Source organism: Rhinoraja longicauda, chromosome 3 (genome assembly GCF_053455715.1).
Source record: "Rhinoraja longicauda isolate Sanriku21f chromosome 3, sRhiLon1.1, whole genome shotgun sequence".
Lineage (NCBI taxonomy): Eukaryota > Metazoa > Chordata > Chondrichthyes > Rajiformes > Arhynchobatidae > Rhinoraja > Rhinoraja longicauda.
The window spans coordinates 20,179,177-20,192,472 of record NC_135955.1 but is presented as its reverse complement, the minus strand read 5'-3'; the positions used below and the strand labels follow the sequence as shown (position 1 = coordinate 20,192,472).

Below are 13,296 nucleotides of genomic sequence, written 5' to 3'. Positions count from 1 at the left end.
CTGAGGGATTATGGGGGGGGGGGGGGGGGGGTGGAGTTGTAAGGCAGGCTGGTTGTGATATGAGGAAGCAGACAAAGTGGGGGTGGAAGGCATATGGATTTTGGTGGGGTAGAAAGGGTGACGGTGGAGACTGCTGCTGGGAGGGTTATAAGCAGGAACATGGTCTACAAATGGTTAACTTACTAAAATAGTATGTTGTTGCCATTGTCTTCCTAATTATCGCCCACCAGCATCTGTCCACCTTCACCCTTGCCTCCCTACCTTGCTGGTTTTTTTTCTTTGCTTCCACCTGTCAGTCTCTGCATCCAAACTTCTCCCTTCTCTGTCCCCCAACTGGCTACCTCATTCCTCACCACTGCTCAGTTTGCCCATAACCTGCTGTCCCCTGCCTTCCTCATCCCCATTCTCTTATCAGCACTTTTCCCTATCCCCCACCCCCTCAGATGTTGCTCATCCCACTTTGGGTTTTTTTAACTTCAGGATTTGTTTGTTAAATTGTAAACCATTTGTTACTTCAGTCTTTGTACTTTCTTTTGTTTTTAAATTTACAATTGAATAAACTATTTGGAATTGTAAAAGTATTTTACTTGTTTTTTGTGTAAAATGGCTGATTTCTTTCTAGTTTAATTTTTAAAAAAAATATCTTTCCATCTTCAACTTATGAAGCTGCTCAATTCATATTGTATTACTTTATATCAATGGTTAACTGAATCTATTACACTCTCCAACTTTCGTGTCTGTTTTTTGTAAACCTCTGAGGTAGATACTGTTTCTTATTTTAGATTTGTCAGGTGTAGCAAGGTACAATGAAAATGTTTTGCATGCTATCCAAATTGATCAAATATATTATACATACAATCAAGTCAAACTAAACTACAATAGGAAGATAGAATGCAGAATATAATTCTCAGCATTGTAGCACATCAGACAAGTGGGAGTAGAGGCCAGTTTGACAGTATCCTAACTTATAGAAGGACCATTTACAAGCCCAAAAACTATGGGGAAGAAGCGGTTCCTGGTAGTGTGCACTTTCAAGATTCTGTACCTTCTGCTACACATGAGCAGGGATAAGAAGGAACAGCTGGCGTGGCGTAACTAAGCAGGTCCAGCACCATGTCTGGAGAAAAGGCAGGGTCTTGACTCAATGTCACCTATTTCTTTTCTCCAGAGATGCTGTATTACTTCAGCAGTTTATGTCTACGGTGTAAACCAGCATCTGCAGTTCTTATACTCGTCCCTCACAACCTTTCCAAATTTTGGTGGAAAGTTTCCGCTTTCTTATTTCATTTCCGCCATTCTGATTTCGCCTCGCATTTTTCTGCAAAACAGTCGGTAATTGCAATTTGTCAATTTGGCCGCTAGAGGTCGCTATGGGTTTCGCAAGAAATCCCCCGCGCCCTGGAAATCTCCCCCAAAATATGGCACCTAGGTTGGGCAAGGCAGCCGATCTCGACTTCATCGGGACTTCCATGGCCGATCGGTGGGTTGAATTTGCAGCCTGTGGCCGGGGCTCTGGAACTCCAGCCCAGCTGGAGCCAGCACATCTATCCCCATTGCTGAGTTCCTTGGCCAGCTGGATAAACCAGCAAAGCTCTGGAACCAAGAGTACCAGAAAATCAGTGGTGGAACTACAATGAGCAAATATTAAATTTAAGTGCAAGATTATATAACTAAATTAATCAAGACAGGGTTAAAATATAAAACGCAGCAGAAAAGCCAAATACCACTTTTTTTGGGCTGATTATCAATTAATGTGCAAATTTACTTTAAGTACTTCCATATGCTTAGTCGAGTCACATATCAACTCTTTCTTCATAACTTAGTCATACATTTTATGACCATTGTTCTTTTATTCAATACCAAGATAATTGGGATGTGTAAGGAAAATACAAAAAACAAAACAATTTTTTCTTCGTGTGGCAAAAAGTATCTATTCAATAATATTTCTATAAATAGCAGCATATTCTCATGGTAGGCCAGCCGTTATACATGTAGTCCAAGAACTACAGACTGTTGGGAGTAATAGGCGTTTTTCACACATGAATGTAGTGCAATGCATTGGGCATGCATACTTTTCTTTTTGCTGAAAAATTACATTACGCGCCATATGAATTTTGATGTAAAATTCTGAATTTTGGACATCAAAATTATGAATTTGTAAAATCAAATGTTGGGAGGTCTGTATACATATCTTAATGTGGTGGTGGGTATGTGAAATGAGATGCCAGAGGAAGTAGTTGGGGCAGGTACTTGGCAATATTCAAAAGACATTTGGCTAGGTACATGGATAAGGGTTTAGAGGCATGTGGACCAAATGGAGGCAGGTGAAGCTTGTGTAGATAGAACATCTAGGTTGGCAATGGCAAGTTAGAATGGCCTGTTTTTGTGCTGTATGACTTGATAGATGAGCAAAAGTAATTTGTCATAATATAAATGTAAGGGGAGCACTTTTTTGAAGATATGACACTAAGCATGCAGGATGAATCTTTGAGAATCTCCATTCCAGATGAAGAGCACCCGTGCCAATCTTAGTAATGGTATAGTTAGACTGAAGAATAGTCATTGTGGAGGAAGAGGAGATTTGGATGAGCGAAAATTATGGTGATAATAATTAGTGTGTGGCAGGGTGGGACAGGTGTGCAAACAAGTGCGTAGATAAGTTAAACATAGGTAAAGGTAATTAATTAAAAGCTATAAAGATTGCATGAGAAATAGATTAAAGGGTAGAATGGTGGATTTTAAGGATTTTTAATTGCTTCCCAACAGTATAATGTTGAAAATGTAAGTCTTGAGAAGTATAATGTATCCAGGGTAGTAAGCTAAAGTAGTTAAGGGTGGTTTCCATTTAGAAACAAAGGCCTATGATGTGAAGATTAGCAAAAGGCCAGAAGACTGGGAAAATACAAAGCAGCAAAGGATGCAAACAAATCGTGGAAGAAAATAAGAAAAAAAGAGTAAGATGCGTAGTAGTTTTTTTTAAATGAAAGCTATTAGAACTACTCTTATCTGTCTGCACATGATCCATAACTCTCCATTCCCAACATGTCCATGTGCCTATCCAAAATCACTATTGTATCTGCCTCCACCACCCTTGGCAGCACATTCCAGGCACCCACCACCTGTGTACTAAAAGAAACTTGCACCACACATCTCCTTTAAACCTTGTCATCCTTACCATAAAGCTGGAATCTGTTCTGCCCATCGTGGGAAATTAGTTCCGACTGTTAATTCCTTTGAGGATTTAGAAACATAGACTACATGTATTTGATGGAATTAATGGTAAGTAAGGAAATGGTAGGCTTTAAACAAATATTTTGTATGGCATATTCATGAAAGGAGCTAAATCAACAGAATAAAGAAACTAGACGAGTTGGTCTGATACCCATTTTGGGGAAGATGCTGGAATCCATTTTACGGTATAGTGACAAAATATATGCATAATGGATTTTGGGAAAGATTGAGATTGGATTTATTTAAGGGTACAACTGTCATGGTGGAAAAAGAGGAATCAGTAAATGTCATTTACTTGGATTTGCAGTAGATTTTTGATAGGATGCCACTGGGTGTAATATCTTTGGAGTTGGCTAACTAAGTTAGGACAAGATAAACACAAAAACCTAGAGTAACTCAGCGGGACAGGCAGCATCTGGAGAGAAGGAATGGGTGACGTTTCGGGTCGAGACAACTTCTTCAGACTCGACCTGAAGCGTCACCCATTCCTTCTCTCCAGAGATGCTGCCTGTCTCGCTGAGTTACTCCAGCTTTTTGTGTCTATCTTCGGTTTAAACCAGTATCTGCCGTTCCTTCTTACACAAGAGTTAGGACTGATGTGTGATGTGTTGCCAAACCATCCCTTATGGGCTCCCATAAGAATCTGCTGACACCTCAACTGTTGATAACAGGAGCAAATGGAATATAATGCGAGGAAATGAATGGATATCCACTTAGATAGGATAAGCTAAAAGGAATTGTTTAAATAGGCAAAAAAACAGGATGCAAATGGAATGTTGGTCTTTATTGCAAGAAGGGCCCCATAGCAGAAGCATCCACGTCGCGGGACTGGAAATGAAGTGTCCTGAGCTAATTCTGCTACCACCATCATCTTGTAACGAGTGATGCCTCCCACTGATTGTTGCCAGAAGCTTGCATCCTTTTCAGGACGGACGATGACATCGATGTCAACATTTGGAACATGGATGATGGACACGAAAGAAGATTGCAAGATGAATAGTATTAATGTAGGGTTTTAGTAAGACCAGAGTTAGAAAACTTGCGTTATTTGAATAGGACGGTATTTTTTAAAGCTTAGAAAAGAGGATCTTATCGAAACATGGCTAAAGGAGTTTGCCAGGGTCAATGCTGAGAGAATGTTTCAATGTGTCTCCACGTGGGGAAAATATTTCAGTATAAGTGATCACCCATTTAAGTTGGAATATCTTCTCACAGAGGGCTGTTCATCTTTACAGTTCTTGACCCCTCCTAAAGCTAGTCATTTAGCTTACTGAATGTGAAGATTTTAGAACCATTGGGGAATTGAGGTTTAAGGGGAAAAATGATAGAGTTGAGGCCAGTGTCACCTTGATACCTGACCGAATGACTGCAGGCTTGAGGGCTCAGATGGACTGTCTTTCTAAGTGTCATTTTACAATGAAAAAGACAATAGATATACTGGAAAGAAAACGCCTGCATGAATAAAGTAATTAAAGTATATGAGATGGCCAAAGGTACCAGACCTACTGATTGCTGCGTGCCAAAGGGACAATCATTCATCTGAATGGTGAACAATACAGATGATGTTTAAGGAGCCAGTGCAAGCTTTGTGTGTAATTAGATTCCAAAGGGGAAATGGATGCAAGGAACCAGATAACATTGATGAATTCTTAAAATAATACTTTTCATCTATATTGTCTTAAAAGAAAGATTACCTTTGGAAATGTTTCGCCTAAACATGAATATATCACCAGGGTACATTGAGATATACTCCAGGTACTGCAGGAGATTTTGGGGGCACTGACAAGATTTCTGAAATGTTGCTGGACATGGGTCAGGTGCCAGTTGAGGATGGCAAATGTATTTTTTATTCAATGGGCAGCAGGGATAGACCAGGAGAAGGCTGAAAAGGGGCATGACAGAGGTATATGAAATTGAGGGGGTAAATTGTCAAAAACCTTTTCCCGCAGCAAAGATGTCTAAAGGTTTTGGGTACAAACTTTTTCACCCACTGTGGCATTGCAATGCCAAATGCATTGCCCAGCAAGAAGTTGGAGGCAAGTACTCAGCTTTTAAACCATCTAGGTGACCACTTGAACTGCCATGGCATAGAAGGCAATGGATTAAGTGCTGGTAAATTGGTCTAGTGATAATGATGCTCTGGAACTCACTACCTCAAACCATCAGAGACTCCTCCTCACTCACCACATTCAAAACATCACTGAAGTCTCACCTGTTCAGCACTGCCTTCAACCACTGACCGTCACCTCACCTTATTTTTCCTTTTCTGTTCGTTTACTTTTTTTTTCTATGTTTTAGTAAACCCTGTAAAGCGTCTTTGAGTTTTTAGAAAAGCGCTATACAAATGTAATGCATTATTATTATTATTATTATTAACTCAGCAGGTCAGGCAGCATCTCAGGATAGTAGGAATGGGTGACGTTTCGGGTCGAGACCCTTCTTCAGACTGATGTCAGGGGGGCGGGACAAAGGAAGGATATAGGTGGAGACAGGAAGATAGAGGGAGATCTGGGAAGGGGGAGGGGAAGAGAGGGACAGAGGAACTATTTAAAGTGGGAGAAGTCGATGTTCATACCACTGGGCTGCAAGCTGCCCAGGCGAAAAATGAGGTGCTGTTCCTCCAATTTCCGGTGGGCCTCACTATGGCACTGGAGGAGGCCCATGACAGAAAGGTCAGACCGGGAATGGGAGGGGGAGTTGAGGTGCTCGGCCACCGGGAGACCAGTTTGGCCAACGCGGACCGAGCGCAGGTGTTGAGCGAAGCGATCGCCGAGCCTGTGTTTGGTTTCGCCGATGTAAATAAGTTGACATCTGGAGCAGCGGATGCAATAGATGAGGTTGGAGGAGGTGCAGGTGAACCTCTGTCTCACCTGGAAAGACTGTTTGGGTCCTTGGATGGAGTTGAGGGGGGAGGTAAAGGGACAGGTGTTGCATCTCGTGCGGTTGCAGGGGAAAGTGCCCGGGGATGGGGTGGTTTGGGTAGGAAGGGACGAGTGGACCAGGGAGTTACAGAGGGAACGGTCTCTGCGGAATGCAGAGAAGGGAGGGGAAGATATGGCCAGTGGTGGGGTCCCGTTGTAGGTGACGGAAATGTTGGCAGATGATTTGTTGGATCCGCTGGCTGGTGGGGTGGAATGTGAGAACGAGGGGGATTCTGTCCTTGTTACGAATGGGGGGAGGGGGAGCAAGAGCGGAGCTGCGGGATGTAGAAGAGATCCTAGTGAGAGCCTCATCTATAATGGAAGAGGGGAAGCCCCGTTTCCTGGAGAAAGAGGACATCTCTGACGCCCTAGTGTGAAACACCTCATCCCGGGCGCAGATGCAGCGTAGACGGAGGAATTGGGAGTAGGGGATGGACTTTTTGCAGGAGACCGGGTGGGAAGAAGTGTAGTCTAGATAGCTGTGCGAGTCAGTGGGTTTATAGTGGATGTCAGTCACTAGTCTGTCTCCTGTGATGGAGATGGTGAGGTCCAGAAACGGGAGGGAGATGTCAGAGATAGTCCAGGTATATTTAAGGGCAGGATGGAAATTGGAAGTGAAGTGTATGAAGTCAGTGAGTTCTGCATGGGTACAAGAGGTAGCACCAATGCAGTCGTCGATGTAGCGGAGGTAGAGTTCGGGGATGGGGCCAGTGTACGCTCGGAACAGGGATTGTTCGACGTACCCGACAAAGAGGCAGGCATAGCTAGGGCCCATGCGAGTGCCCATAGCTATGCCTCTGATTTGGAGGAGGTGGGAGGAGTCAAAGGAGAAGTTGTTAAGGGTAAGAACCAGTTCTGCTAGGCGGAGGAGAGTGTTGGTAGATGGGGATTGGCTGGTTCTACGGTCGAGGAACGTCACCCATTCCTTCTCTCCTGAGATGCTGCCTGACCTGCTGAGTTACTCCAGCATTTTGTGAATAAATACCTTCGATTTGTACCAGCATCTGCAGTTATTGTCTCATACAACCATGATCACATTGAATGGTGGTGCTGGCTCGAATGGCCTACTCCTGCACCTATTGTCTATTGTGTTCAGCACAGAATTGGGGGCTGAAGGGCGTTTCTGGGCTACACTGTTCAATGTACTATGAAATATTCCGATAGAGTACGCGCAGAAGGAATGTATCCACTTGTAGACTGGGTCACACCCAGTGTCTAGATACAGAAGACAGTTACTGAGAGATCCAATGGGGCATTTAGATGAAACTTTACCCAAGGAGTGAAGAGTGTGGAGTTCACTCCCACAGGGAGTGGTTGAGATGAAATTAAGGGAAGGCCAGACGAGATGGGGAAAGGAATGGAGGGTTACACAGATATATTTAGAGGAATTTCTGGAGCATAAATACCAGCATCGACTGGGTGAGGTGATTGGTTTGTCTCTGTGCAAACCATGAACCATGTACCAAAAGCGAATCAGTACCATGAACCAAAAGCAAACTGCAAACCAGGCAGCATCTACGGTGAGAAACTACTAATACCTCGAATTTAATATTTATTATTCAACATCAAAGCCTCAACAGTTTAAGATGATTGGTTTAAAAAAATTAAAAATATGCAGGAGTGTTAGACCTCTCCGTGTAATTTTTGTGGCCTATATTTGCACAGCTCAATTTCAAAATATGTGACTTTTCACGGTTTTGATTACAACACCTCACACTTTAGGGTTTCATTTTAAACGTGCAAATCGAACGCGGAGACTGTTTTTACAGAAGCTTAACTGCCGGCGCACGATTTGACGATTGTTTTTCTGTTTCTGCTGGGGGAACTGCTGAATTTTAATCTCGGCTAAAGGGTAATGTTCGCCATGTGGCATGTTGAAGTAATGCGCCGCCAGGTCGAGGTGTTCCGAATTCATCTGTTACTCGGGCAGGTTTCTTAGATACCCGCACGGATGTATATCACCAACACAGAGAGCGCACGGTGCACGCATACACCGACTGCAATCCATACCATGAAGAGGAAATGCATTTGTGAGCTCTGCACTTGTGGGTATGTAAACAGTGCAAATACCTGGGGGCAGAGATAATAATGCAGCTAATGTCCTGTCCCAGAATGTTCTCATGGGATCTGTCGCTGTTTCCCGACGGGGCTGTAGCTAAAATTGGGATAATGATTTTGAAATTGCCTTGTTCCGTTGACTGGGGAATAACATTGATTCTTAGCTGCTAATGTGCACATAAACTTGAGGTTTCTGCTCGCAAATTATCCTTTGGTTTTCTATTTTATCGATTATTTGGATGTATTGCACGCATTACATTTTGGCTTGCGAGTTATTTAAACACATCATGAGACTCACTTTTGTTTTAATCTGTATCGCGTTGAGGATTAAAAGCCATAATCCGTGAACTACAAATGTTACATTGATTTGAACATTTAGAAAGAACACTGCCATTTACATTACATGTAAATGCAACCCGTTTAATCAATTTGAGCGATGCAAAAATATTTATACACTTGGTGAGCAATAAAACTATGATGTAAGTGAAGAGACGTATAATACATAAACCGTAACCATAGAAACGCTTGCCTGTTAACTGCTGCATATATATATAAATAGATATATAGTAGGACTATTACAAGTACAGCGATCGTCGACTAGAGCTGCATCAATTCTTAAACGTAATGAAACTAATCAAAGTTAAGTTGCAGAATATCTAGTTCATGGCAGTCTGAAATCGCCTTGTGAATAAAGCAAACACTCTCCTGGTAATTGGCAAACCCACCCTTCATCGAGATTTATCATCTGTGCTATTGATACCAGAAATCATAGTCCACCCATTGGAGAAAAAAAAGGTACTTTGATAAAAATGTGTGTTATGTCAGTTTTGAAATATCAGAATAATAGTTGTAAGGGGACATATATTGTGCAGCAAGTTTAACATAACGAGAGAGAGAGAGGGAGAGAGAGCGTTTAATCTGATTAGCGACAGATTACACGGAAAGGGAGAATCAAAGGTTAACTGAGCAGTTCGAACGATATTATTTTTAGAAGACCGTCTTCTAAACTCGCAATCAAAATAATGTAATGAGGATTTTTTAAAATAACTATTTTGTATCCCCACCCGCTAGCCAAGACCTGTAGGTGGAAAATTGTGATGTTTGTGGCTATGTGCTTCTATGTGACTGGCCGATAGCAAGTATGCAATGGCGCTAACAATCACCATCATCTGCCTGTAACCCTGATTTATTCCTCTTACTTGAAACTTGCTGATTTTGGCACAACTGATTTTTCTTTTCATTCCAAAGAGATCAAAAGCTTCACCTGGCTAAAACATGGCAGACTAGAGATTCTCACAGATTTTAAGACAAAATCGATTCAGGTTTTTACCTCAACATTTATATACTTATTAATACTTTTCGAGGAGAGTTGTCATGAAATACAAGAACACAAGAAAATAGGAGCAGGAGTAGGCCAACCAGCCCCTCGAGCCCGCTCCGCCATTCAATACTATCATGGCTGATCCTACTCCAACCTTCTTCCCACCCAAAAGAACCATGTGATCTCCTGGGAGAGGCGAAAAACCGGATAAAAACCTAGGCCAATTTGGGAAAAAAAATCCGGGAAATTCCTCTCTGACCCCAAGCTAGGCGATCGAAACTTGTCCAGGAGATTACTCAGGTCTTACTATACTAACAATAGCTCATGTCCACTTCCCTGCCCGCTCCCCATAACCCCTAATTCCCTTGTCTATTAAAAAACAATATTTCCGTTTTAAATTTATTTAACGTTCCTGCTTCCACAGCTCCCTGAGGCAGCGAATTCCACAGACTAACCACCCTCTGAGTGAAGAAGTTTCTCCTCATCTCAGTTTTAAAAGAGCCCCCTCTTATTCTAAGACTATGCCCCCTAGTTCTGGTCTCCCCGATCATCGGAAACATCTTTAGCGCATCCACCCGATCAAGGCCCCTCACGATCTTATACGTTTCAATAAGATAAATAGCTGTATAATTGAAACTGTAGAATCATAAGAGACGAAGAAAGTAATTCAGTTCATTGTGCATATGTTGGTTCTTTATGCTCTCCCTCAGTCCCATTTTCCGTCCCAATTCTTTAGCCATTTAGCTATTTCTTTTGACATTCTAAAAAATCAATGCATGCACTTTTTTCTTCATGCTATCTTTGCTAATCACCTTAACTCTGTTTTTTTTTTCATTTGAGATCCTTCTGACACTGGAGAACAACTCCTGTTACTTCACTCTCCTCAGGCAGCTTATCCCTGATACAATTCTGATAAATGTCCTTTGCAACTTCTATGGACCTTGACAAACATCCCAAAGTATGATGCCCAATATTCCAATGGGGTCCACCCATCTTCAAAAATGGTCGAGTAACTTTCATGATTTTGTATCCTGTGCTTTAGTTCAAAATTCAAGGATCCCTTTGCCTGTTAAACAGCTTATCAACTTATGCTGTCCTTCAAAAGGACTCTGATATCAAATTGTAAGACCAATCATGCCTGTGGTGTGGTATCAGGTGGGAATTGGAATGCTGCGTATATCTTCCTCTTCCCATATTGTATCATACAAAATTGTCTGTCTCCTGTGATGGAGATGGTGAGGTCCAGAAACGGGAGGGAGATGTCAGAGATAGTCCAGGTATATTTAAGGGCAGGATGGAAATTGGAAGTGAAGTGTATGAAGTCAGTGAGTTCTGCATGGGTACAAGAGGTAGCACCAATGCAGTCGTCGATGTAGCGGAGGTAGAGTTCGGGGATGGGGCCAGTGTACGCTCGGAACAGGGATTGTTCGACGTACCCGACAAAGAGGCAGGCATAGCTAGGGCCCATGCGAGTGCCCATAGCTATGCCTCTGGTTTGGAGGAGGTGGGAGGAGTCAAAGGAGAAGTTGTTAAGGGTAAGAACCAGTTCTGCTAGGCGGAGGAGAGTGTTGGTAGATGGGGATTGGCTGGTTCTACGGTCGAGGAACGTCACCCATTCCTTCTCTCCGGGAAATTCCTCTCTGACCCCAAGCTAGGCGATCGAAACTTGTCCAGGAGATTACTCAGGTCTTACTATACTAACAATAGCTCATGTCCACTTCCCTGCCCGCTCCCCATAACCCCTAATTCCCTTGTCTATTAAAAAACAATATTTCCGTTTTAAATTTATTTAACGTTCCTGCTTCCACAGCTCCCTGAGGCAGCGAATTCCACAGACTAACCACCCTCTGAGTGAAGAAGTTTCTCCTCATCTCAGTATTAAAAGAGCCCCCTCTTATTCTAAGACTATGCCCCCTAGTTCTGGTCTCCCCGATCATCGGAAACATCTTTAGCGCATCCACCCGATCAAGGCCCCTCACGATCTTATACGTTTCAATAAGATAAATAGCTGTATAATTGAAACTGTAGAATCATAAGAGACGAAGAAAGTAATTCAGTTAATTGTGCATATGTTGGTTCTTTATGCTCTCCCTCAGTCCCATTTTCCGTCCCAATTCTTTAGCCATTTAGCTATTTCTTTTGACATTCTAAAAAATCAATGCATGCACTTTTTTCTTCATGCTATCTTTGCTAATCACCTTAACTCTGTTTTTTTTTTCATTTGAGATCCTTCTGACACTGGAGAACAACTCCTGTTACTTCACTCTCCTCAGGCAGCTTATCCCTGATACAATTCTGATAAATGTCCTTTGCAACTTCTATGGACCTTGACAAACATCCCAAAGTATGATGCCCAATATTCCAATGGGGTCCACCCATCTTCAAAAATGGTCGAGTAACTTTCATGATTTTGTATCCTGTGCTTTAGTTCAAAATTCAAGGATCCCTTTGCCTGTTAAACAGCTTATCAACTTATGCTGTCCTTCAAAAGGACTCTGATATCAAATTGTAAGACCAATCATGCCTGTGGTGTGGTATCAGGTGGGAATTGGAATGCTGCGTATATCTTCCTCTTCCCATATTGTATCATACAAAATTGGATAAAATCAAAGTAATCCAGGAGGTTGGAGAGAGATTCACAAGGATGGTGCCTGGATTGGTAGGAGCATTGCAGAACAAATTATGTCTTGGATGGCAGTGACTCTTACTAGAGTTTTTTTAAGAATGTGATTGTCAGTTTAGTCAAAATGAAATTTTTAGATGTAGTCTACATCCAAGATTCAGATTTTAGACGAGGCCTGTGACTGGTGGTGCGTCTCAGGGATTGATGTTGAAGTATTGTGTTCAGTTTTTTCTCCCTGCTATAAGAAGGATATTGTTAAGCTGGAATGAATGCAGTGAAGGTTGACCGGGATGTTGCCAGGACTTGAGGGGCTGAGCTATAGGGACAGGTTGGGCAGGCTAGGACTTTAACCTTTTTTGCACACGAGGATGATGGAGGGTAAATGCACAGAGTCTTTACTAGGACCCTTTTTCACACAGAGTTGTGGGGATATGGAACAAGCTGCCAGAGGAGGTAGTTTAGACCGGTACTATAACAACATTTAAAAGGCATTTGGACAGGTCTATGGATAGGGCAGGTTTGAGGGTTATGACTCTAACATGGGCAGGTAGAACTAGTGTAGATGAGTCATCTTGGTCAGCATTGGTAACCTGTGCCTATGGGCCTGGCTCCGTGCTGTATGACTATGATTCAGTTCCAGGGAAAATAAACCCAGACTATCCAAAAGTGCAAATTGGTAACAACATCTCCCCCTCACTGGCCATCAACCTGGCTGCACCTTAAGACTGATGCTTCACCTCCTGTTCTACTCTCTTTACTCAGCTTCAATGCTGCCGATAAATTTGCTGATGACACCACTATCGTTGGTATAATCAGTGGTGATGAGTCGGGCATACAGGGGAGAGATAGAACACCTGGTTGAGTGGTGCTGCAACAGCGAAACTCTTGGTCAATGTCAACAAGACTAAGGAACTAATTGTTGACTTCGGAAAGAAAAAGTTGGGAGACAGCTCCCCAGTTTTCATTGGTGGGTCGGTCCTGGAGAGATTTATCAGCTTCAAATTCCCGGGTGTTGGCATCTCAGATGAACTTTCCTGGGCCCAGCATTTAGATGTAATCACGAAGAAGGTGCACCATCACCTCCACTGTTTTGAAAATCTAAATAGATTTGCCACATCTCTGGATGCTCCAACAAACTTCTG

The 13,296-nt window shown here is 42.5% G+C and overlaps 1 protein-coding gene across 2 annotated transcripts in view; it reads left to right on the top strand.

Moving 5' to 3' along the window:
- The first annotated feature begins 8,123 nt into the window (after window positions 1–8,123).
- LOC144592340 (stabilizer of axonemal microtubules 1-like) overlaps window positions 8,124–13,296 on the top strand; it is a 53,832-nt gene continuing 48,659 nt past the window's right edge. Inside the window, exon 1 of one of the 2 annotated variants that reach the window (XM_078396873.1) lies at window positions 8,124–8,201. In XM_078396873.1, the coding sequence (XP_078252999.1) occupies window positions 8,164–8,201 (38 nt within the window). In that variant the 5' untranslated portion in view covers window positions 8,124–8,163. Of the gene's footprint in view, window positions 8,202–8,887; window positions 9,006–13,296 lie in introns of those variants that run through there. The other variant, XM_078396874.1, reaches the window with a different exon arrangement.